The 22,928-nt window shown below is 39.2% G+C and overlaps 1 protein-coding gene across 1 annotated transcript in view; it reads left to right on the forward strand.

Moving 5' to 3' along the window:
* The first annotated feature begins 14,014 nt into the window (after positions 1 to 14,014).
* LOC149570542 (proteasome subunit alpha type-3) overlaps positions 14,015 to 22,928 on the forward strand; it is an 81,659-nt gene continuing 72,745 nt past the window's right edge. Inside the window, exon 1 of the mRNA XM_089823128.1 lies at positions 14,015 to 14,202. Coding sequence (XP_089679254.1) covers positions 14,182 to 14,202 — 21 coding nt within the window. The 5' untranslated portion in view covers positions 14,015 to 14,181. The remainder of the gene's footprint in view (positions 14,203 to 22,928) is intronic.

Raw genomic sequence — 22,928 nt, forward strand, 5'->3', positions numbered from 1 at the left:
AATTTTTTTAGCAAACCGGCACTCGAAGGCACCGATTTTCTTTTTTGGGTATGATCATTTTTGCAGATTTATGAATTAATTTTCGGATCTGTTCTTTATTTTCTCTGTATTTTCGAAATATTTTTCGAAATTATTGGCGCAGAGAAATTTTTTTCTTTTTGCGGCACTGGGTCATCACATCCTAGCCTGCATAGTATTTAATTATTTTCACAGGGCTCATTATATTCTTAATTCAACAACCTCATAAAAAAGTCTGTTGTACCTGCAAAATCTGCTCAAAGTCTTGAGTTTCAGGGATCGAATTCGATCGGCATCTACACTTCTCGGCCGGACCTCTCTCAAACCGGCGGCCATTCCAATTCGCTTTGAAATCTGCGACCATTTCTTTTTAAAGAATCCGCAGACAGCAGCCCACTCAATGTGGGATTAATCCACACAAACTCAAGTGGCCTGTGCATGAAAATTCGACACTGTCAACGAATCTCCGACGCCGACTGTCACAGCACCCTCCGGCGGTCGCAGTCAAAGTTTCGACATCGCAAGCAGCCTCCACCTTCTGGTTCTGCATGCAGACCCATGCATTTGGACCAATCTGCATTGCAGATCTCCGGCAACGACAGTGCATACACTCGACGCGATCTTCAACCTGTTTCCTATCTTTTTCTGGCAGCGTGTTTAGTTTACTGGCATTTTTGATTCCCGCCCAACTAGCTCGTCCTTCCTGCCACGCGGCGGATTGCAATTGCCCACGCGAGCAAACATGTGACTGTATTACCACTTGACACATCACCAACTGTGAAAAGCAGATCCCATATTGCCACATCACCTATGGAAATAGTTTATTTGCCACGTCAGCAGCACGACAGTGACACGATAGCACGTCCGTACAGTACAGACGGTCTCGTCAGCTTGCCATTTCACCAGTGACTGGATTTTTCTTGCTGATGTCATCATTTTACGGGTCTAAATTTGACGCCCATCTGCACGTCATTTTCAGACATTTTACAACCACTTTGACAGTCATTTGACCGTCAAATTTAACTTTGCTGTTTCTCTTCCAGACCCCTCTCAAGTTTGCTTTTTAGTTTGACAGCCTGACTTTGTGAGCTCGTAACTTGAACATCCGGACTCCGATTCAGGTGCAATTTTTTTTGAAATCAAGTAGAATTTCCTGAATTTTCAAGTGGTGGTGTTGTTTTCTAGTTTTGGTACACAAATTTTGCAGAAATTACCTTTTTTGGTGACTGTACCTGCATAATCCTGCGTTTTGCAACTTCAGAAGCTCCGTACGGGCACATCTAGTCACCTTTTCGAGTTTCATTTTTTTCGAAAGTGCGTATTTTTTCATCTACTTTCTAAATATGAAGTCAAATTCTGGGTTGTGTGGACAAATTTCTCACTTTCAGAATTAGGCCTTCTTTGGCATTGTAATGCTTTGATTCTTTTCAGAATTGTTGTAAAACTAAGCTATAGTGCTTAAGTGACAGATTTCAGCCTCATAAGGTAGTTGTAAAAGCAAAATCAGAAAGTCCACTTTGGTCATTTTGACAAGTGGCTCATTGTAAACGCACTACTTATAAAGTGCCAAAGCATCTTTTTTGGTGGGGTCTTTTGATTGAGTGAAAAGGGGGGGTGTGTATAGTGTTTTTGTGTCTCTCTATTGTGCTCTTTCATTTCTGCATCATGGGTTTTAAATGTCCTCCTCTAACTTCACGCAACTATTCTACATGGAAAGATATTGCATGGAGTAGATTAATGGAAAAAGGATATAGTTTGCATGTTGATGGCACAATCACTAAACCTATTGATGCTAAAGAACTCATTGATTGGACAATTCATGACCGACAAGCTTTAGCGATCTTCTCTTTCACATTAAAAATTGTTCAGAATCTAAGGAAGCTTGGGATAAACTTGAACAGTTGTATGGTAAAGTGGATGAAGAAAAGGGATTTCAGATTGAGGATGATCTACTTCTCTTGGATCCTAAGAATTATGACACAATTTAGGATAATATCATTAAAGTCAATGAGTATAGGGCACTTCTAAAAGATTGTGGAAATCCCATGAAGGATGATAGGTTGATACATCACATCTTGAAAAAGCTACCTTCTGAGTATGCCAACCTTGTTTCGAGCTTTAATACTCATAGGTTAACCATGGGATCTGCTTACCAGAAGCCTTTCTTTGATGGATTTGCAGACATGTTGATTGTTGAACAATCTCACTTGGTGGATTTTGGTCTTCTCAAGTCATCTAAGACCAAAGCCTTAGTGGCTAGTGATGGTCAGAAATCTAATCAAGGGGGAAAAAGCAACAAAAAGAAGAAGTAGTGGAAGCAAAAAACACAATTTGAGACACAACATGACTCCTCTCAATAAGGCGATTATTCTTCAAACAAGAAGGGAAGTAATGACAAGAATTAGGACAAACTCTTTTGTGCATACTGCAAAAAGCCAAATCATGATGAGCATCATTGCAAAACCAAAAGAATCGATGAGTTAGAAAATCTACTCAAGAAGAACAAGATTCAAGTGCCAGGTACTTCCAAGGATTCTACTCCTAACTCTTTGAAGGGTAAAGGTCAAGCACTTATGGCAAACACAAATTCTTCTTCAGAATGGATACTTGACTCAGGTGCCTCCTACCACATGGGTTCTTCAAAGCAAGATTTTTCTTCATTGAAGCAGTCAAAGGTACCACACATCTTTGTGGGAGATGATACTAAGATGGAAGTTGAAGGGAAAGGACATATTGAAATGGAAGATGGGGAATTCAAAGATGTTCTCTACGTTCCAAATCTAAGCTCCAATCTCCTATCAGTTTACCAAATCACTCACCTTGGAGATGGTCATAAGGTTGAGTTCCTTCCCGATTCAGTGATGGTGCACAGTCTTAAAGATGATTCATTGGTAGCAGTTGGGAAAGTCAATGATGACAGGAGGCTTTATTCCTTCTCCCATTTTGTGCCTAAGAGTTCTTCTCAAGCCTTGTTAACTCACTCTAATTCAAACAACAATTTATGGCATGAGCGGTTTGGTCACCTTGACTTCCGCTCTCTTCAACAACTTTGCTCAAAACACATGGTCAAAGGTCTACCCAATATCAACTTTTCTAAGGGGGACTGTTCATCTTGTTCAGTGGATATGCATCTCAAGGAGAAGTATGATAAAGGGAAATCTTCTCGAGCTCTAATTGTTCTTTAGCTAGTTCACATGGTATTAGCAGGATCGTTTGCAGTGACTTCAGTCAGCCAAAGCCGCTACATACTCGCATTTGTTGATGACTTTTCTAGATTCACTTGGGTCTTCTTCCTTCATCATAAGAATGAAGTAGTTCATAAGCTTCAAGACTTCAAGACTCATGTTGAACACAAGTCAAGGAAAGCCATCAAAGTATTAAGGGTGGACAATGAGAACATATATGTTGACAGAAGACTTAAGAACTTTTGCAGAATTGAGGGGATTGATCTTCAGAACTCACCAACATTCAGTCCGCACAAGACAGATGTTGCAGCTATGAGGATTAGGACTCTCAAGACCATGGCAAGTTGCATGATAAAGGCCAAGTCTCTCGATCCTACACTTGAAGTTGAAGCCATTAGCAGTGCTACTGACATACTTAATAGCTCTCCTCATCCAGCCTTAGATGGCAAGACTCCTTTTGAGGCATGGTGCGACAGAAAACTAGTTGTGAGTCACCTCAGAGTCTTTGGTTGTCCAGCATGGGCTGTAATGGGCACCCCTGGATGTCCCAAAAAAACTAAACCAAATTGCTGAAAGGAATTATGTCAAACAGTTTGCATTCAACTTCTTATTTCTCCGTTTAATGTTTTAAACCCCTTATAATTCCAGAAATCAAACATTTATTGTTTGTTGTGTTTCGTGCATGGAATTGCTATCATACAACATAAACAAGAAAGCAACTACAATGATATGCAAAGTGGAAATGAACTACTGCTAATAAAATGTTATTTTCAGAATTCATAAAATCAAATACATAGCAGATTTATCAACTCACTAATTACTTCAGCAATATTGTCATAATACTCCAGCCCATGCTTACAAACTTGCTGCTACAATACTTTGTCCTCCAATCAGTCCACTACCTTCATAATACCATTCCCTCCAAGCGGCATAAGCGTCGGACAAGTAGTGAAGAAGATATGAGCAAAATATCAAATCTGCCTATAGCCGGAAATGCAACTAAACTGCCTGATAATGAAGCCAATAAGAAAGAATTCCAAAGGCCAAACCCCAAGGGAATGACGTCTAGAATGTTACAAGAGAGGATAGACGTCCTCAAATGCCAAAAACAAAGCTGCAACTCACACACCAATTTCTTCTCATATTCAACCTGTCTAATGAAGCCACAAATGCTTCCTTTTATTCTATTCCCACGGGTCCCCTCAACTCATATGGGCAATGTGGGATAAAAGATGTGTAATATAAAACATATATTAAAATACCCCTTATGTCTCCCTTGGGTACACATCACCATAAAATAAATATTAAAGTAACACTTTAATATTTTACAATTAAATTAGACGTTACTTTAATAAAACTTCAGGCATTAAAATGTATTAGCAATCGGACTCCGAATAATGCGAGTGATAGCTCATCGAAAAGCTCTCACCGAGGAGTATCGAATCCAATCACCAAAATTGACCTACACTGTGTCCTGCCAACTTACTAAAAATAGTAAGTATGCCTGAAACTGAGTAAATCAACTTCGTTTTGGCCCAAACTGGAAATGACTAGGCCAAAACACTCCAAGATCCCATTAAACCCTTCGTTAGCCCTCGGGACCATGTAGAACAAGGCTAACGCGCACACACTTGGTCAACTGCTAAAATGGGGACATTACAGTCCGCCCCCCTTGAAATTGCTTGTCCTCAAGCAATCTCAGTCCAACCTGCTGAATAACCTGCTCACTCTCCCATGTAGAATCTTCCTCCGGCAGGTCTTTCCATTTGACCAAATACTCCTTCACTATCCTGTTTCTAAGCTTCCTCTCTCTAGTATCCACAATAGCCTCAGGTACTAACACAAGCTTCCCCTCCTCATCCAAAGGGGGTAAATCTGCAGAAGGCACTACACTCTGACCAATGGCTTTCTTAAGCCTAGACACATGAAACACATTGTGCACTCGATTGCCCTCTGGAAGCTCAAGCTCATAGGCGACTTTGCCCACTTTGCAAATCACCCTGTAGGGACCATAAAATCTAGGTTTCAACTTTTCAGCTCCGCTCTTCTTGAGCGATGACTGTCTATATGGTTGTAGCCTCAAGTAAACCATATCCCCTACCTCGAAGCTACGCTCTATTCGGTGCTGATCAGCATACAATTTCTGTTGATTATGGGCCTGTTGTATATTCTCTTTGAGCACTTTCAGGATGTCCTGACTATCCTGCAATAAGTTTTTGGCTTTGGGCACTCTATTGTCCCCCAAAACTAAATCCATGAAGCTAGGTGCTTCATAACCATAGAGTGCCATGAAAGGAGTCATCTTGATGGACATATGATAAGTGGTGTTATAACAATACTCTCCCATATGCAACCATCTGATCCAAGCCTTTTGTTGTGTAGTTACATAGTTCCTCAAATATCCTTCTGCCCATTTATTCACAATCTCTGTTTGCCCATCTGTTTGCGGATGATAACTAGTGCTAGGTGTAAGATCTGTACCACACAACCTAAACAACTCTTGCCAAAAAACACTCATAAACTTACTATCCCCGTCGCTGACAATGAATCTGGGCAGCCCATGTAACCTGAATATCTCTTTAAAGAAAAGATCTGCCACCTGTGCTGCTGTGTAAGTGGACGGAATAGCAAAGAAGTGAGCAAACTTCGTCAAGCGGTCCACCACCACATAGATGCAATCCCTTCCCTGCACTCGTGGTAAACCAGTGATGAAGTCCATCGAAATACTTTCTCATTTCCTATCAGGAATGGGCAAGGGCTGTAATAAACCTGCAGGAAATGTGTGTTCTCCCTTATTCTGTTGACAAACCATACACTCCCTGACATACCTCTGAACATCATCCTTGAGCCCTTTCCATGAAAACCGCTCTTGGATCTGCCTATAGGTCTTGAAGACCCCCGGATGTCCTGCTGTGGGTGCATCATGAAATGCCTTCAATATCGCCTCTCTCAAATGTGATGACGGAATCAAATAAACCCTATCCTGAACTCTAATCAATCCATCTATCACCTCATAGCGATCATCCTGTATGGTACTTGAAATCAATCCAGAAGCCCAAGCATCTCCGACATACTCTACTATAATCTGATCTCTCCAATCTCCTGAAATCTCTGCCAGAGCACATAAGTGAGGTCTCCGAGATAAGGCATCAGCCACCACATTTTTCTTACCTTTGACAAACTCTATGTCAAAGTCATAAGCCTGCAATTTAGTCACCCATTTTTGTTGCCGGTCATTAAGATCACGCTGGCTCATGAAGTATTTAATACTGTTGTGATCAGTCTTGATCACAAAACGTCCACCTACCAAATATGATCGAAATTTGGCCAATGCATGCATTATGGCCAACATCTCCCGGTCATAGACAGAATAACTTTTCTCAACTCCTCGGAGCTTCCTACTCTCGAATGCAATGGGATGCTTCTCCAGCATCAATACTACTCCAATCCCATCACCTGATGCATCACAATGAAGCTCAAAAGGCTTTGTGAAATCCGATAGAGCTAGAACTGGACATGAAGACATTACCTGCTTGAAATGCTCAAAACACCTCTGTGCTGCCCCTGTCCACACGAAGGCTCCTTTCCTGGTAAGATCTGTCAAGGGTGTAGCAATCTGTGAGAATCCCTTAACAAACCTTCTATAAAAACCACATAAACCAAAGAATCCCTTAAGCTGTGTAAGGTTTGTGGGAGTAGGCCACTCTACAATAGCTCTAATCTTTTCAGGATCAACCCGAACGCCATCTGCACTAATGATATGCCCCAGGTAAAGGAGCTCAGTCATGCCAAACTCACATTTAGATTCCTTGGCATACAATGACTCTCTCTCCAGAATAGATAACACCTCCTCCAGATGATGTAAGTGCTCCTCCCAGGTCTTACTGAAGACCAAGATGTCATCAAAGAAGATCAAGACAAATCTCCTCAGCTGCTTCCTGAATACCTGGTTCATACAACTTTGAAATGTAGCAGGTGCATTGGTTAGACCAAATGGCATAACCATGAACTCAAAGTGGCCATAGTGACATCGGAAGGCTGTTTTCTCAATGTCCTTTGCTCTCATCCTGATATGATGGTATCCAGATCGCAAATCAATTTTGGTGAAGAAGCATGCCCCATGCAACTCATCAATCAACTCATCAATCCTAGGAATGGGATACCTGTTTTTAATTGTTTTCTTATTCAGTGCCCTGTAATCGATGCACATGCGCATTGTCCCATCCTTCTTCTTTACCAATACTACTGCTGAAGCAAAAGGGCTCTTACTGGGCCTGATATGCCCCATCTCCAACAAATCCTTAATCGCCTTCTCTATCTCATCCTTGTGTTTCTTAGGATGACGATAGGGAGTAATCATAACTGGTTTGGCTCCCTCCTCGAGCTCAATAACATGTTCCATCCCTCTGTCAGGAGGAACCCCATGAGGAATATCGCTAAATACTTTAGGGTATCTATCAAGTATCTTCTGGACATCTAGTGGATGACTCTTTTCTTGTGGCTCTGGTAAAGTTGGCATAATGTGGCACTCTGTCGCCCAATCTATGTCATCATGACGAAAAAGTCTCTGCATTCTCCTCAAGGACACTATTCTGCAACCTCCATCTGAAAGCCCTCTAAGTACCATAGTTCTCCCCTCATGCTGGAATCTCATCTCCAATTTCGCTAGATTGAGTGTGAACTCAACTAGTGAAGCCATCCATGTCATGCCGAGGATGACATCATAATCTCCCATGTCCACAACATAGAACTCATCTTCCAACTCGTAGCCATCTCCAAACCTGATGCGAAGATTAGATATCTTCCGAGTGCATAATAACTTATCACCGTTAGCCACCATGACTCTAAACCCATCATGCTCCTCTGTCTGTAACCCTCTCCTGGCTACCAACTGTGCATCTATGAAGTTATGTGTAGCCCCAGTGTCAATAAGAGATATCACTTTCTGCCCCTGGATAGTACCCCTGACCTTAAATGTGATTGCCTTTTGGGCCCCTGTCAAGCGTGCCAACGATCTATCATCCTTAGGAATGTTGCTCTCCTCTATAGTGTTACCCTCATCTGAATCGGAGTGCTGATCCTCCCCTTCTGACTCTGACTCTTCTGCTGAAAAATACTCCATTTGATTTGCCTTAGCCTTGAGAGAACATTTATGAGATAAGTCCCAAGGCTCTCTACAATGGAAGCACAGCTTCTTCTTTCGAAGTTCATTCAAGGTTTCATTGTCTAGTCCTTTTGATCCTTCTTTGGGTTTGCTATACTCTTTCTGAAATGATTTTTTGTCTTTGTCCTTGCGGTAGGAAGAATCTGTTGAATGGTTTTTTCCTTTGTATACCGAAGGGGCTAAATCTCGTGCCTTTTTAGTTGCTTCAGCTAACGTGAGTGGATCATGTCCCTTCACCCAACCTCGTAATGGATTAGCAAGACCATCACAAAATAACACCACCAATCTCCTAGGAGAGATATCAGTAACAAGTACAGACAAGCGCTGAAACTCGGCAATGTAAGCATCCACAGAACCTGACTGTTTTAACTGTGCTAGCTCCTTGAAATGTAACTCAGGATCCTTAGTGTCAAATCTCCCAATCAATGTTTCGGTGAATTCCTCATAGGATGTAATCTGATTATGCCCCAAAGTCACCATGCCATGATGCCACCATTCATGTGCAACGCCATCCAAGTGCATAGCCGCATACTTGATAGCCTCCTCCTCAGGCATAGGATTAAGCTGCAAGTATGTATCTACCTTCTGCACCGAAGCTCGTGCAGTCATCTTCCCTGAAGCATCATAATAAGGTAAAGAAAGTTTTCCAGCTTTCTTCCTCAGCTCAAAGTTTTGATTCCTCCCTCCTGCTTTAGGCATGTGTCTCATCCTCAAGTCCATATAATCTTTAAGAGAAATATTCGCCTGAAACTCTGGTCCACTAGCCTCCCAGTTCCTCCTGAACTGATCCTGTAACTCGGTAATCTGCGGTTCGTTTACTGGATGAACCGGATCTCTGGGTGGAAAAGTGGGTAGAAGAGGTCTCGAGCTCACAGTTCGTGCTGGGGGCGTGCAACGTGTCTAAAGTTATCAGCCTCATTCCCATTGTTGCCGTGTCCATTATTACCATTAATGTTATTCTCAAGACCATTGTTGTTGCCTTGGCCTTCATGGTTATTGTTTCCCTCGTTGTTATTGTTTCTGTTATTGGCATCACCTGGATTAATATTGACACCCATTTGTCTAGCCATGAGCTGTAACATCATGTCCATTCGCCTATTCTGCTCCTGTTGCATACGCTGCCCCTGCTCTAATGTATCCAGTAACTGTCGGAACAGTACCTCCCCTTGATCTGGACTAGCATTTCTGCCTCCGCCTAATCCTGTATTCCTGTCATCTCGATCACCCATATTATTGTCCTGATCACAGAATATCTCCTCTGTGTCTGTATGGTTGAATTCAATGTCCCCCTGCACGGATGTACTAGACTGTTTGCTTTGCAAGTCTGAAATCCTATTTTGTCTTGCTCTGGTATCGCGAAAATTATAAGACCCCTGTCGCATGCTCAAACATAAATGCTTAGCCTCTATTTTTTTTACTTACTTTTTCCCTCTATCCGGCTATTCCAAATTCCCTATAAGACCTCCACAGGATGGCAGGACTTATAGCTCTGATACCACTGTAATGGGCACCCCTGGATGTCCCAAAAAAACTAAACCAAATTGTTGAAAGGAATTATGTCAAACAGTTTGCATTCAACTTCTTATTTCTCCGTTTAATGTTTTAAACCCCTTATAATTCCGAAAATCAAACATTTATTGTTTGTTGTGTTTCGTGCATGGAATTGGTATCATACAACATAAACAAGAAAGCAACTACAATGATATGCAAAGTGGAAATGAACTGCTGCTAATAAAATGTTATTTTCAGAATTCATAAAATCAAATACATAGCAGATTTATCAACTCACTAATTACTTCAGCAATATTGTCATAATACTCCAGCCCATGCTTACGAACTTGCTGCTACAATACTTTGTCCTCCAATCAGTCCACTACCTTCATAATACCATTCCCTCCAAGCGGCATAAGCGTCGGACAAGTAGTGAAGAAGATATGAGCAAAATATCAAATCTGCCTGTAGCCGGAAATGCAACTAAACTGCCTGATAATGAAGCCAATAAGAAAGAATTCCAAAGGCCAAACCCCAAGGGAATGACGTCTAGAATGTTACAAGAGAGGATAGACGTCCTCAAATGCCAAAAACAAAGCTGCAACTCACACACCAATTTCTTCTCATATTCAACCTGTCTAATGAAGCCACAAATGCTTCCTTTTATTCTATTCCCACGGGTCCCCTCAACTCATATGGGCAATGTGGGATAAACGATGTGTAATATAAAACATATATTAAAATACCCCTTATGTCTCCCTTGGGTACACATCACCATAAAATAAATATTAAAGTAACACTTTAATATTTTACAATTAAATTAGACGTTACTTTAATAAAACTTCAGGCATTAAAATGTATTAGCAATCGGACTCCGAATAATGCGAGTGATAGCTCATCAGAAAGCTCTCACCGAGGAGTATCGAATCCAATCACCAAAATTGACCTGCACTATGTCCTGCCGACTTACTAAAAATAGTAAGTATGCCTGAAACTGAGTAAATCAACTTCGTTTTGGCCCAAACTGGAAATGACTAGGCCAAAACACTCCAAGATCCCATTAAACCCTTCGTTAGCCCTCGGGACCATGTAGAACAAGGCTAACGCGCACACACTTGGTCAACTGCTAAAATGGGGACATTACATGGGCAAACAAATCTTCCAGGAGTTGCAAGGCACCGTCACCTAGGCCTTGTACCTTTATTGGTTATGAAGACAGTGTGAAGGCTTACAGACTTCTTGATCCAGAGACTCATGAGATTTTTGTGCAGAAGGATGTTCATTTTGAGGAAAGTTCTCCCAGCTTATCCTCTACTCCTCTTCGCACATCATACACAGTGGAAACTGATAGTGACACTAGCGATAGTGCTTCAATAGGTTCAGACACGTGGGGTTTTGTCGACAGTTGCAGTGTGAAGTCACATTAGTCCAGTCCACGTGCTTACATTGCCACAGTGAAAGGTCCATCTCAGCATGGTACATCTTGTCTTCCAGCTCCAGCTTCACTTGACTTGGGAGACAGACTTGAGGACACACATCTTCTCATTGATGATGATACTTCTACAGTTGTTGCGAGGGCTCACTCTGACCCTCATGTCCATTCTCTACATGATCAATCTGAACAGGTTGGCGTGATTTTGGATCCTTATGAACAACAATTAGTGGAGGGCTCTTTGTCAGTAAAGGAGACAGATGGTTCATTGGAACAGGTTCAGCAGACATCCTTGGCAGATCTGCACTCATTCTTTTCAGCATAGTTGGATAGGGTGAACTTCAACATCAGTACAGGGATACTTGAGCAGGTTTCAGGGCCACCATACATCTTCAGGACAATACCTTGGGCATTGTTTCTTCCTAAGGGGAGGAACACCATTCTGCATTCTTGGACCAACTTCTTCATTGGAGGAGCTTTCACATGTTGGCATTCTTCTTTTGGGGGGGGGGAGCCTATTCTGTCTCTCTTCCTTCTCTTATTCTCTTTTGTATATATTGGATGTATGTCGTAATGGGGGGGTCTTGATTACTCCATCCATCGATGCATCCTCCTCTACCTCTCTTTTTGGGGGAGGGTTTTTCCCATGAGGTTTTCCCTCTTTCCCCGCTTTATGGGAGATTGCATTTCATTATGTACATGGGTACCTAACATGGCCTAGTAGCTGGGACCCATTATGCATTTTCATCCTAGTTCGTAAGCTTAAGGGCATTCCCCTAAGTTGCACTTAAGGGGGGGGGGTGTTGGTGTAAATAAGTACTTTACTATTTACACTTACTTAAGTTTACTTAGGTTAATGCATTATTTAATTATATTGCATTATTTTATTATTTTTATTTATGAGACACTTAGGAATTTGTGCAACCTTGTGAGTTGTCATGTTGACAACACAAGAGTATGCACCTCTATTTGAGCACATGATGTCTACAACACTGTTTTGCGTGTCCCACCCTTCTAGGCTTATCCTCTCATCACCGCACTCACTTCCGTGCTTAATGGAGGATAATCCATATCTGGTGGACATGTGCTTGGTTGTCTGACACTTCATGGTGCTAACTTATATGCATTCTAGAAGCTCTCTTGTAGCCTTTATAATCAGGCACTCCTAGTGTACTCTCAAGCATCACTTATTGAATACATTGTTATTCTGATCATACTCTCTCCATTTTTGGTCTACAGTTGTGCTTGTGTTTGAGTTCTTAGTTCTTGGGTGAATTTTGCCCTTAGGCAAATTCTTACAGTAGTGAATTAGCATAATGTCTAACCAACTAAGGCTCGACATCAATGCCAACATAACAATTGATATGACTCTTAAATATGCATTGATGAGCATTATCAGTTGGAGTAAACATTCTCCTTCTTTATGTAATTTATTTTGGATGTGATGGTGAGAGATTGGGAGATTTCCCTATGTCTTTGATCATAAAACGAGTGACGACTTTCATTTTGTCTTGATTACAATTGGATTTTGGTCTCTTTCACTATTGGATACAACTAGAAAATTGATGATTTAGTGCTTAAGAATAATTTTGTTTTTACATATTAAATAAAACATTCAATTTATCCATCTTAACTTCCTATGACTAGTACTTGATGTCTATGCTAAAATTGATTAAGGTTGGGATTTTCTTCATCATTGCAAGCTTCATCCCTGCATAAATCCGACACTTGTTGTTGCAAATCCACCTCTCACATTTTATCAATTTGATCATTGATCATAATCAAGCATTCATAGGAAAAAATGTGCAATCTTATTTAGATTGGCCCTTCACTTGGTGTGATATTCATCAGATTAAAGTTTAGTGCTCATTTTTGTAGGAATATCTATAATGCCAACCTTCCCTTCTTAGGATATTGTCTTCTTGTTCTTCAATTGCAAACATTGCTACAAGGAAACCCCATGGGATGAAATTTAGAATTAGACACATTTTATAATGTAGCACAACCTATTCACCAATTTACCCCATACTGAATATTCTTCCAATGAATTTTCCAATCAATGTTGTTCCCCCCTTAAGTTATGATATATCATTTGCTACACGACAACAACGACATCTGCTCGAAATCATGGCTCAAATCCATAATTTAATTGTTATTATGTTTCCCTCTATATCATGCCTTTGTTTTCACTTTCTACTATGTAATGGTTTCTTAATTTTGTTATGGTTTTCTTTTCCCGATGAATCATCACCCCTCTTATTACATCATATTATTATGTATAATAATAATTTGACTATTATAATACTTACTACTAAACTAATACATATATCTTTAATATATCTATCTAAAGATTATTGAAATATAGATTTTTGATTGATGATTATTGAAAAATATTAATCTTTAATTACTATATAAATTTAAAATTAATTCTTTTATCTTAAAAATGTATTAAAAATATATTTATACTAACTTGAAAATATTATGAAAGGCTAATATCATTAGTTTTAGGGGAAATTTTATTGTCTTCCTCTTACATCTAAAATGAAAATATTATGAAAGGCTAATATCATTAGTTTTAAGGGAAATTTTATTGTCTTCCTCTTATATCAAAGAGAGGCAACTAGGGTAGCGGCTTCATCCCAAAACTTGCACCCTAAGAAATCTCTAGAGGTTAAAATTTTAAAAGTTCAATAAAAATAACCAACGAGCAGATCATTTTCTTTTGTTTTTTAAACGCCTCGACAGAAAAGGTTTCCACTTTAGTTCAAGACCTGGTCTTCTTATGGGAGCTTCTCTGAATCTTTGAGACCGAGGACATCATCTTAACAACTACTCGACAGTCGTCATCTTTAGATCCTCGATCCTCGTTCTGAAACGATCGAAGAATTACAATGGCCAGCATTGGAACTGGGGTACGTGTATTTTTCGATAAACTTTTGCTCGACTGCAGCAATTTTAGTGCATATTTATCTTAAAATCTAGAATGTTTTTGAGAACGTCGAACAACTTGAATCTTATCGTTCTGTTCTCCTAAACATGGGGAACCAGAGGTTATGCACCAGTGAAACCTTTGATTCGGTTAAATCCCTTCTGTCCTTGCTTTACATCAGTGTTCACTATTTTTTTTGGCGCTTAATTGGCGGGATGCGTTAGTTTTCTTTGTTGTCTGGTATTCAGGATGATTCTGTTTCAAGTTAGACAACTGGGTTTTTTGGCGGCTTACAGTTAGGTTTATATTGTTAAGGTCTTATTTTCTCTAGCAAAAATTTCAAACCAATTCTTCTTTATTATAAACTTAATTGTTTGACCAAATCACAGAATCCATCAAGTTTGGCCATTACTTCGAATTATCTTCGAGTATTTGTGGCACTGGGATTTTCCCCCAATATATCCGAGCTCTTAGTTGTCTGTCTGCTCTCAAGTGGCGAGGAATATTTTGATATTTGTTTTTTCAGCAGCATTTTGTGTCCATTAAGTATTGATTAATTCATGGTTAGAAATCATTTTCATGCTATGAATTAGTAGCACATTTTAACTATGTGGCAAGCTTCTTGCTGGTAACTATATTATATCCATCCCTGCATTGACTTGCACATCTAGCTTCAACAAGAATAATTTGTTTTATCGATAGCTCACTTGCAGTTGGCATCACAATTTTGTGAGATTTACTATGATTTTCTCCCTCTCTTACTTTAGCCTTTTTGGAGATTTCATTATACTCAGAACTTTTAGGCATTTCTATCTCTTCAAAATCTTCTTGATCATTCCTTAATTTTATTTGCACCCCTCAATTGGGTCAAGCAGTGCATTTTCTTTGATAATAGGACGGATAATTTTCTGCTGCAACATCACAAGTTCAATGCTTCAGTTGGTTTATGCATTCGGACAATCAGCTTTGGGAGTTTCCTTTCCATATGTTTTCCATCTCAATGGCTGCTTCTTCTGTACAATATTCAAGTGTACTTCTTTGATTAATAAGTTATATGAGGATCTTGCTATGCATTAGCAAACTGTTATAAAAGAAATTTCTTTTTAATTTTTAATTTTTAATTTCATATTTCAGGTATAACTTGAGCTCTTGTAAACATAACGAATTTGTAGTGCTTTTAACTCAATTGAATTTTATCAAGTCTTGGCTAGCTTCCAAGCTATTAATGGAACTAACTTTAGCGAAGAAAAAGCCCCTAGATTGCTATAAGCAGGCAACTGGATTTTAGACATAGGGGAAGTTCAAAGTTACCTTGGTTGGGTTTCGAAGTGTCTGCCCTATTCGAAAAATCTTTTTTGACTTTTTCAAAACAAATTTTAATATTTAAATATTAGAGAAAAAAGAACAGACTTTTGTGAAATTAAAGGAAAATAAAATGATACATGACATTACACTTCCAAAGTTTGAGGCTCTGTATGCTCGCATACTTTGGAGTGCATGACCTTTCCTGATTGACATGATACAACAAAACACACTGGTCAATGGTTATGGACTTAGAATGATAACTTGTCTACAAATGAGAAAGCAAGCGTTAAGTTAAAATGTTAAATGGAGCTGCTCCTGTGTCATTTGATAAAATAGAAATTAAGTTATGGAAAACCATGAGATGTGATGAAAACTTGAGCCAGATCCATTCGTGCTGGTATATACTAATGCGTCTATTCAGATGCAAAGTACTCGAAAAGAATTGCCATTTCACTATGAAAACAATATTCTGACAATGTGCTTCAAGAATGTTAACCAACATTGACGGATAATGGAAGCTTCAATTGATATGGACAACATATGTAGTTGTCTTAGTGTAAAAGGTTTTGGCCGAAGAGCTGATAGGATGGTGAGCTTTTCAAAATGAGAAGGATAAGAATCAATCTTTCATATTTTTTCAATATTTTCCTGTCTTGCAACATTGAAGGAGGAAAGAATTACAAGTAAAAACACAAATAACTATATTACTGATGCTAGAAGCACAACTAATCGTAGTCCGTTCTTATTTCTTCATTATTTTCTTGCCATGCGTTGTTGATTAAACCTTTGTAACATGAATGAGAAGTTGTTGAAAACCAACATTGTCTGCTTTTGTAGCAGGAAAAGTACAAAGTAGACTAGGGCCTATGCATTGGCAACATATTTACAGTTATGTTGGAACTCTCTTTTTTTTTTGTTTAAACTGTAAATTAGTTCTAACCTATTTTCATCGTACAGAACTTAAACGAATATCTTAGGTATATATTGGGCATTAATGACTGTTGAGACTCTTTGTTGGCTTGGATAGCTTAATGAGGACTTTGCTGCGTAAGCGCTGAATTTCAGTCTATTGTAGTTATGGAAATCCTTTTGGTCTACATGGGAAGATGGTTGTGACTCTTTCTGTTCCCAAATCATAGATTTGTATTTATATATCTATATATAGGTGATGCATAGGGTATCAAAGATTTATAAATACAGAAGGAACAGCCATGGGCTTGCCTCTTGCCCCTGTTGTGGATAGTTTACTATGGAGGGATTTGGATAGAATGTGATGCAATCCCATGGCCTGAAATTGAATTGTTGTTATTATAAGTAGGATGGGCCAATATAAATTTGTGTTCCAGCAGAGCGGCACTGGAGAAATATTCGACACATCTAAATGCACATTTACAGCATTTTGGATTCAATATATTGGTAGAAGAGAACAGCCACCTTTCCATCATGTCTTTTTAGCCCACAAGTCAGAGCTGATTCATATCACCTTCCATTACTAAAAATGAAGTGTTGAACACTCTGTTCGCTAGATTTCTTAGAATATGCAACCCCAAGCTTTTTATATCAAATGGAGCATTGAACACTGCATTCATGAGAGCCCATAGATTATTTGATCCTGAACAACCTAGAAATGAAGAAAAACATTTCCTCGAAATCTCAACAAGGACAGATACTAACTAGAAAATGAATAAAATCTGTAGAATCGCAAAAAGAGTTAAAATTTACTATTAGGAATGATACAAATACAGAAAGAAATGTAAAAACTAGAACCAGAAATACAAATAAGGAACTTAACACAACCAGTTATCCTGGGAAAAACCCTCTTCACAGAGGGAAACAACCCAGCCCCAACAAATCCAAACTTATATTGATGAAACCAACAGATTTACAATATCAGTATCAACGTGATATAAGAATCACTTTACATAGGAAAGAAGCCTAAAGAAATCTCGTTTGATAGCATCAATCAAATACTGTTACATGAGAAGAAACAGTAATACAAACATACAAAACACTATGATCTGAGCTATGACCAGGAGAATCGAATTCCGACACTATATATAATAGCAATTACCGATGATTGAGATTCAGAAATCTTCAAATTTTAATTTGGAACATCCAGAAAAACTTTCGAACACCAATCTGAAACAATAATAACTGTATTTCCCAGATGTGAGAAATCCAGAGGTATATCAATGCTCGACGGGGACCCATGAATGAAGAACGATTCAACTTTAAGCAACTGACAATGGTGAACCTTTAGTGACAACTGCATCAAGTTACTTCTTGAGTAACTTACACAAAGGTATTAACTTACTTTCTTTTTTCCTGCACCGTTCGTGTGAGACTAAATTTGTTTTATACATTATAATAAACATGCTGAATGTGATCAACGCTAGCAAACATATGCAACCAAGATAAATCCCGAGTCTTAGTCCAACCGGAGGTGTAACATGGTTGATTATGAAGACATCTTCAAGCTACTGCTGAAGTCAAGCTCACATGATGACACCTGGAATGCTTTAGGAAGTGGATTAAATGAAACCAAATAAAAAATTCTCTGATACATGTCAGTGCATATACACAGTTTATAAATCACAATACACAGAATTTCATATGAAGCTAATAAATTTAACACTCCCTCTTAGCAAATATGAAATTGAGTAACTAGACATGTATCCATTCTTATGCTTAACACAATATTTATAATCATGGAATCACTCACATGAAAATAATGTAATTTATTCATAACCAATAATCATGGCAACACTTCAACATGAATTTTTTTGTAAGACTCACAACTAAGCCTTTAATCATGGACTCTCTCAATGTGAAGAGTCATGGAATCTCTCCAAATGACATCAACTCCCATCACGAAATCTCTCAATGTGATGACATCATGGACTTTCTCAACATAATGTTCACTATCACATAGTAATGGAGCTATCATAGCTGATCTTACAATATTATTAGTTCACACACTAATATTGTCATAGATAAAACCAAAAATAAAATGAGACTTAGTTCCATTTAAGTTTGAAGATTGACCATACCTAGCTTATCTCTAAAATAAGCAAATTTTACCTCTGAAGGAGGCTTGGTGAGAATATCAGTAGTCTGATCATCAGTGCTGATATATTTCAGCTCCACAGCTTTTTGAAGTACCATGTCCCTTAAATAATAATACTTAATTTCTATATGCTTTGACCTGTCATGAAAGACTAGATTCATAGAAATCTTTATGCAACTTTGATTGTCATAGAGAATTGTAGTAGATTCACAAGATGTTCCAAATAATCCATTGAGAAGTACCCGAAGCCATACAACTTCTCGGATTGCTGAGCAAGCTGCCACATATTCAGTCATGTCCCCTCCTTAGTTTGACTATCAAAGTCATGGGAGTTAGCCTATCATGGGAGTCTCGTAGGCTAGCAGTGTTGGACAAAGACTCACACAAGGGATTTAGTGGCCAGACATGGCATTTCAGACAATTTTGGGCCAATTTGGTGCAATTTCTTGATTTTAGGAGGTTTCCCTAAAATTTAGGAGGATGTGGCAATTTCTAGATATGAGGTTTATCGGGACCAGTTCCTAGTTTTAGTTTTAGGATAACAAGATGAGTTTCCTATTTTTTAGGAGCATCCCTAGATTTTAGGGAAGGGACTGCCAGTTGACCCATTTTATCTGACATCAGTCATAGATAGGTGACAGAGTTAGATTCATGTTTGGTTGATTATTTTGGGCTATTATAGGCTATATGGGAAATATTTTAATATATTTTAATATTTCCTAAGTCGGCGATTAAATAAATTAGAATAAGGCTATTTATATAGCCATTTCAGAGTAATAAGGGTATATTTGCTTCATTTGGTTAGGTATGCCTATTATACATGATTTTCACTGTCTAGAGACTTTTTGGTGCCTTGAGCTGTGGAATTTTAATAAAGTAATTTTTTCCTACAGCATGGATGCCTTTATTTGGGAAAATGTTATTTTATTATATTTTATTTAAAAGTGCAAGGTGTGAATTCCATTTAGGGTTCGATTTGCACTTGGGAGGAGTTATGAGGAGATGAAGACCTAAATATTGATCATCTTTTGGCATTTGAAGCTTATGATGTTTGGAATTGCTTCAGGGAGCGATTTTGTGGCTTGGGACGAAACCTTCAAGTTTGGATTGTTGGGACGCAAACCTTAGCAAGTCTTTGGGTGATTGAATTATGAGATATTGGTAACAGTGAGATCAGAGGAGCAATCGATTTCTTTCTATACAACTTTGCATTTGTGGGAGACCCATTTTCAGCTGAGCGACCATTATTTGCAGTTGAGGCATTGGTATTTGAGGCAGCAATCAACTTTGGTAGTCTTTCTATTTGAATGCAAAAATCTAATTATTATTCCATGTACGGTTTGAGGCATTTCCAAATTGTCAAGTATTTTCAATAATGAATTTTTTTATTATATTTAGTTCAGATTTTTTGTTAGTTTTCTTTTATTTTTGCATATATCTTCAAAAATCCAAAAACAATTGAAAGACCAACAAGAAAACAAAAAAATTCAGAGAGATGCCGAAGGCTAGCCAAATGCTCAAATTGTGAAACAAACAACAATTTCTAAGACCTTTGATATTGGGGATCTTTCAATGGTATCAAAGCTTACATCTTGCCAGCCTGTAGGGTTTGTGAGCAATTGTCAAAACAAATTTCAGGAAAAGTTTTGATACTTCATTTCGACATCTGGGTACTGACTAAAAAGTTTTGATAATTCATTTGGCATCTGGGTGCTGGCTAGAAAGTTTTGAAAATTCATTTCGGCAGTTGGGCACTGGCTAGAAAGTTTTGATAATTCATTTCGACATTTGGGTACTGGATCAAAAGTTTTGATAATTTATATTAGCATCTGGGTAGTCACTAATTGGTGGATTGAATATGTACTATATGCATTAGGGGAGAGCAGACTTATACATGTATTACACTCATCGGAGAGCTCAAAACGATTTGGGAATTGTACAGAACAGGAACCCACTGTGGCAGATGAACAAAGAGGTGTTAGATAGGACTAGCAGGAGGAGGAAGAGATGGAGATGATGCAAGCTCTCATCACTACACAACCTAGGATAGTTTAGACCTTGGAAAGGTTACAAGATACTTTGGAACAGATGGATTTGGATAGACATAGAGGCAGAGCAAATTAGTTTTAGTCGCAGGAAGTCAACATAGTCATAGATCCCATGCATTAGTTGGGAGCTCCCTTCATTCCACTAGGCAGGCATGCCCTCGCACACCAGTTAGGGATAGACCCCTACTTCTGCGGTTTGTTTCGAGTGAGTTGCCCACACAGGTAGAGCCACCTAAGGTGGGATTCCAGGATTCAGTTATGGCAGCCAAGGATGAGTGTAGAGCCCTACCTCTAGAGGTTAGGGATGCTTTTCCTCTTCCCCACTATTGTGTACAATAGAGAGATGTTGTCAAGTTCAAAGGAGACATGGGCCATAGGCCACAACAGAACAATGACCTAAGTAGAGCAACTGGGAAGATCACATTGGCTACATATGATGGTACTAGTGGTACAAGTGCACGAGCTTGGTTGCACAAGTTGGACATGTATCCATCTTTGAGGCCTATGCCTGAGCATGATGCTATTCAATTTGTGGTCTTGCATTTAGACGGGGTTGCCTATGATTGGTGGCACCATGGATTAGTCACCCAGGATCATGCCATGGTTCACTCCTATGCAGAGTTCACAGAATGCCTCATTACTAGGTTTGATTAGAAAGACACAGAGCTTTATTATAGGGAGTTGGCACTTCTTAGATAGACAAGACACGTGGAGGCTTATATTAATGAGTTCTACTGTATTGCAGTCATGGTACCTGATATGTCGTAGAAGCGAAGTGTGATGCTTTTTATAGAGGGATTGCAGGATAGGCTTAAGGGGTTGGTGCGAGTATTCAGGCCAGACGCTCTCAAGGAGGCTATTGATGTGACATTGAGACTGGACACCACTCCTACTTCTTATCAGACAGATAAGAAGCCATTCAGGGACTCTTGGCCTACACAGAAGGCCAACACCCCTCAGGGTAGAGGTGGAGCACCATTTCGACCTCCCAGGTTGGACTAAGAGACTAGGAACGAGCTGAGGAGGAGAAAACTATGTTTCTCTTGTAAGGAGCCATGCGAGCCTGGTCATTGTTGTCTTGATAAAGGCAAGGTTCATTTGATTGAGGTAACATCTGAGATGGGGGAGGAGGAGATACTTGACATTGATATTGAGGATAGTTTAGAGGGGGTTGAGCAGGAGCACCTGTAGTTGGAGTTAGACACTTCTAAGCCTTTTCCCTCCGCGAAGGTGACTATGACTACTCTCTCTAGTTATCCCAGGTTTCATGCCTTTCAATTGAAATGTACGCTCTGAGGCCAGTGTGTTATGAGCTTGGTAGACACAGGTGCCACACACAATTTCATTGATCAGAGGTTAGTTGATAGACGTGGGTTGTAGTATTAGGAGTTTGTTGGGTTTGGAGTAAAGGTTATAGATGGTGTAGTATTGGCTGTACTAGGAGGATTCCTCAACTTAGCATTCAGATGGGAGATTACACTTTGACAGATGATTTCTATGTGCTACCATTAGAGGATTATGATGTGGTTTTGGGTATGCAGTGGTTACAGGATATTGGTTGATACATTATTGACCATCACCATATGTAGTTACAGTTCATTTCTGGAGGGAAGAAGATAATTCTGAGAGAAGCTTCAGATGGTGGACCTATGGAGGTGTCTTCTCGTAGGATGGAATCTGTTATTAGACATGATGATGTGATTTGGGCTACACAATGTTATGTGAAGCCCAAAACTCCCACACGTCAGGATGACAGGGCATTCCATGTTGATATATAGTTAGTGATGGACTAACATGGTGGAGTTATTGGTGATATACCCCTTGGCATACCTCTAGATAGAGGTTTTGAGCATGTTATAGAGTTGGAGGATGATGTCTTACGCCATGTTCTTGAGTGTATGACTTGTTAGCGGAACAAGTTAGAACATACTTTCCATGTTGGTTTGTTGCAACCATTACCTATACCAAAACAGAAGGGATAGGGATCTCGATGGATTTCATTATAGGTTTTCCACGGGTTCAAGGAAAAGATTGTATCTATTTTGTGGTAGACAGGCTAACAAAATATGCCACTTCTTTCCGGTTGCAATTGATTTCACAACATCTCAGGTAGCTGAGCTATTTTTCAAGGAGGTGTTTAGACTCCATGGTCTTCCCAAGACCATAGTGAGCGACAGGGACAATAGGTTCATGAGTTTTTTCTGGTAGGAACTCTTTAGGCTTACATGCACAAAATTGACCCCTAGTACTAGCTACCACCCTCAGACGGATGGACAATCCGAGATAGTC

Source organism: Cupressus sempervirens, chromosome 3, assembly GCF_028749045.1.
Source record: "Cupressus sempervirens isolate cs-2001-9-10 chromosome 3, ASM2874904v1, whole genome shotgun sequence".
Taxonomy (NCBI): Eukaryota; Viridiplantae; Streptophyta; class Pinopsida; order Cupressales; family Cupressaceae; genus Cupressus; species Cupressus sempervirens.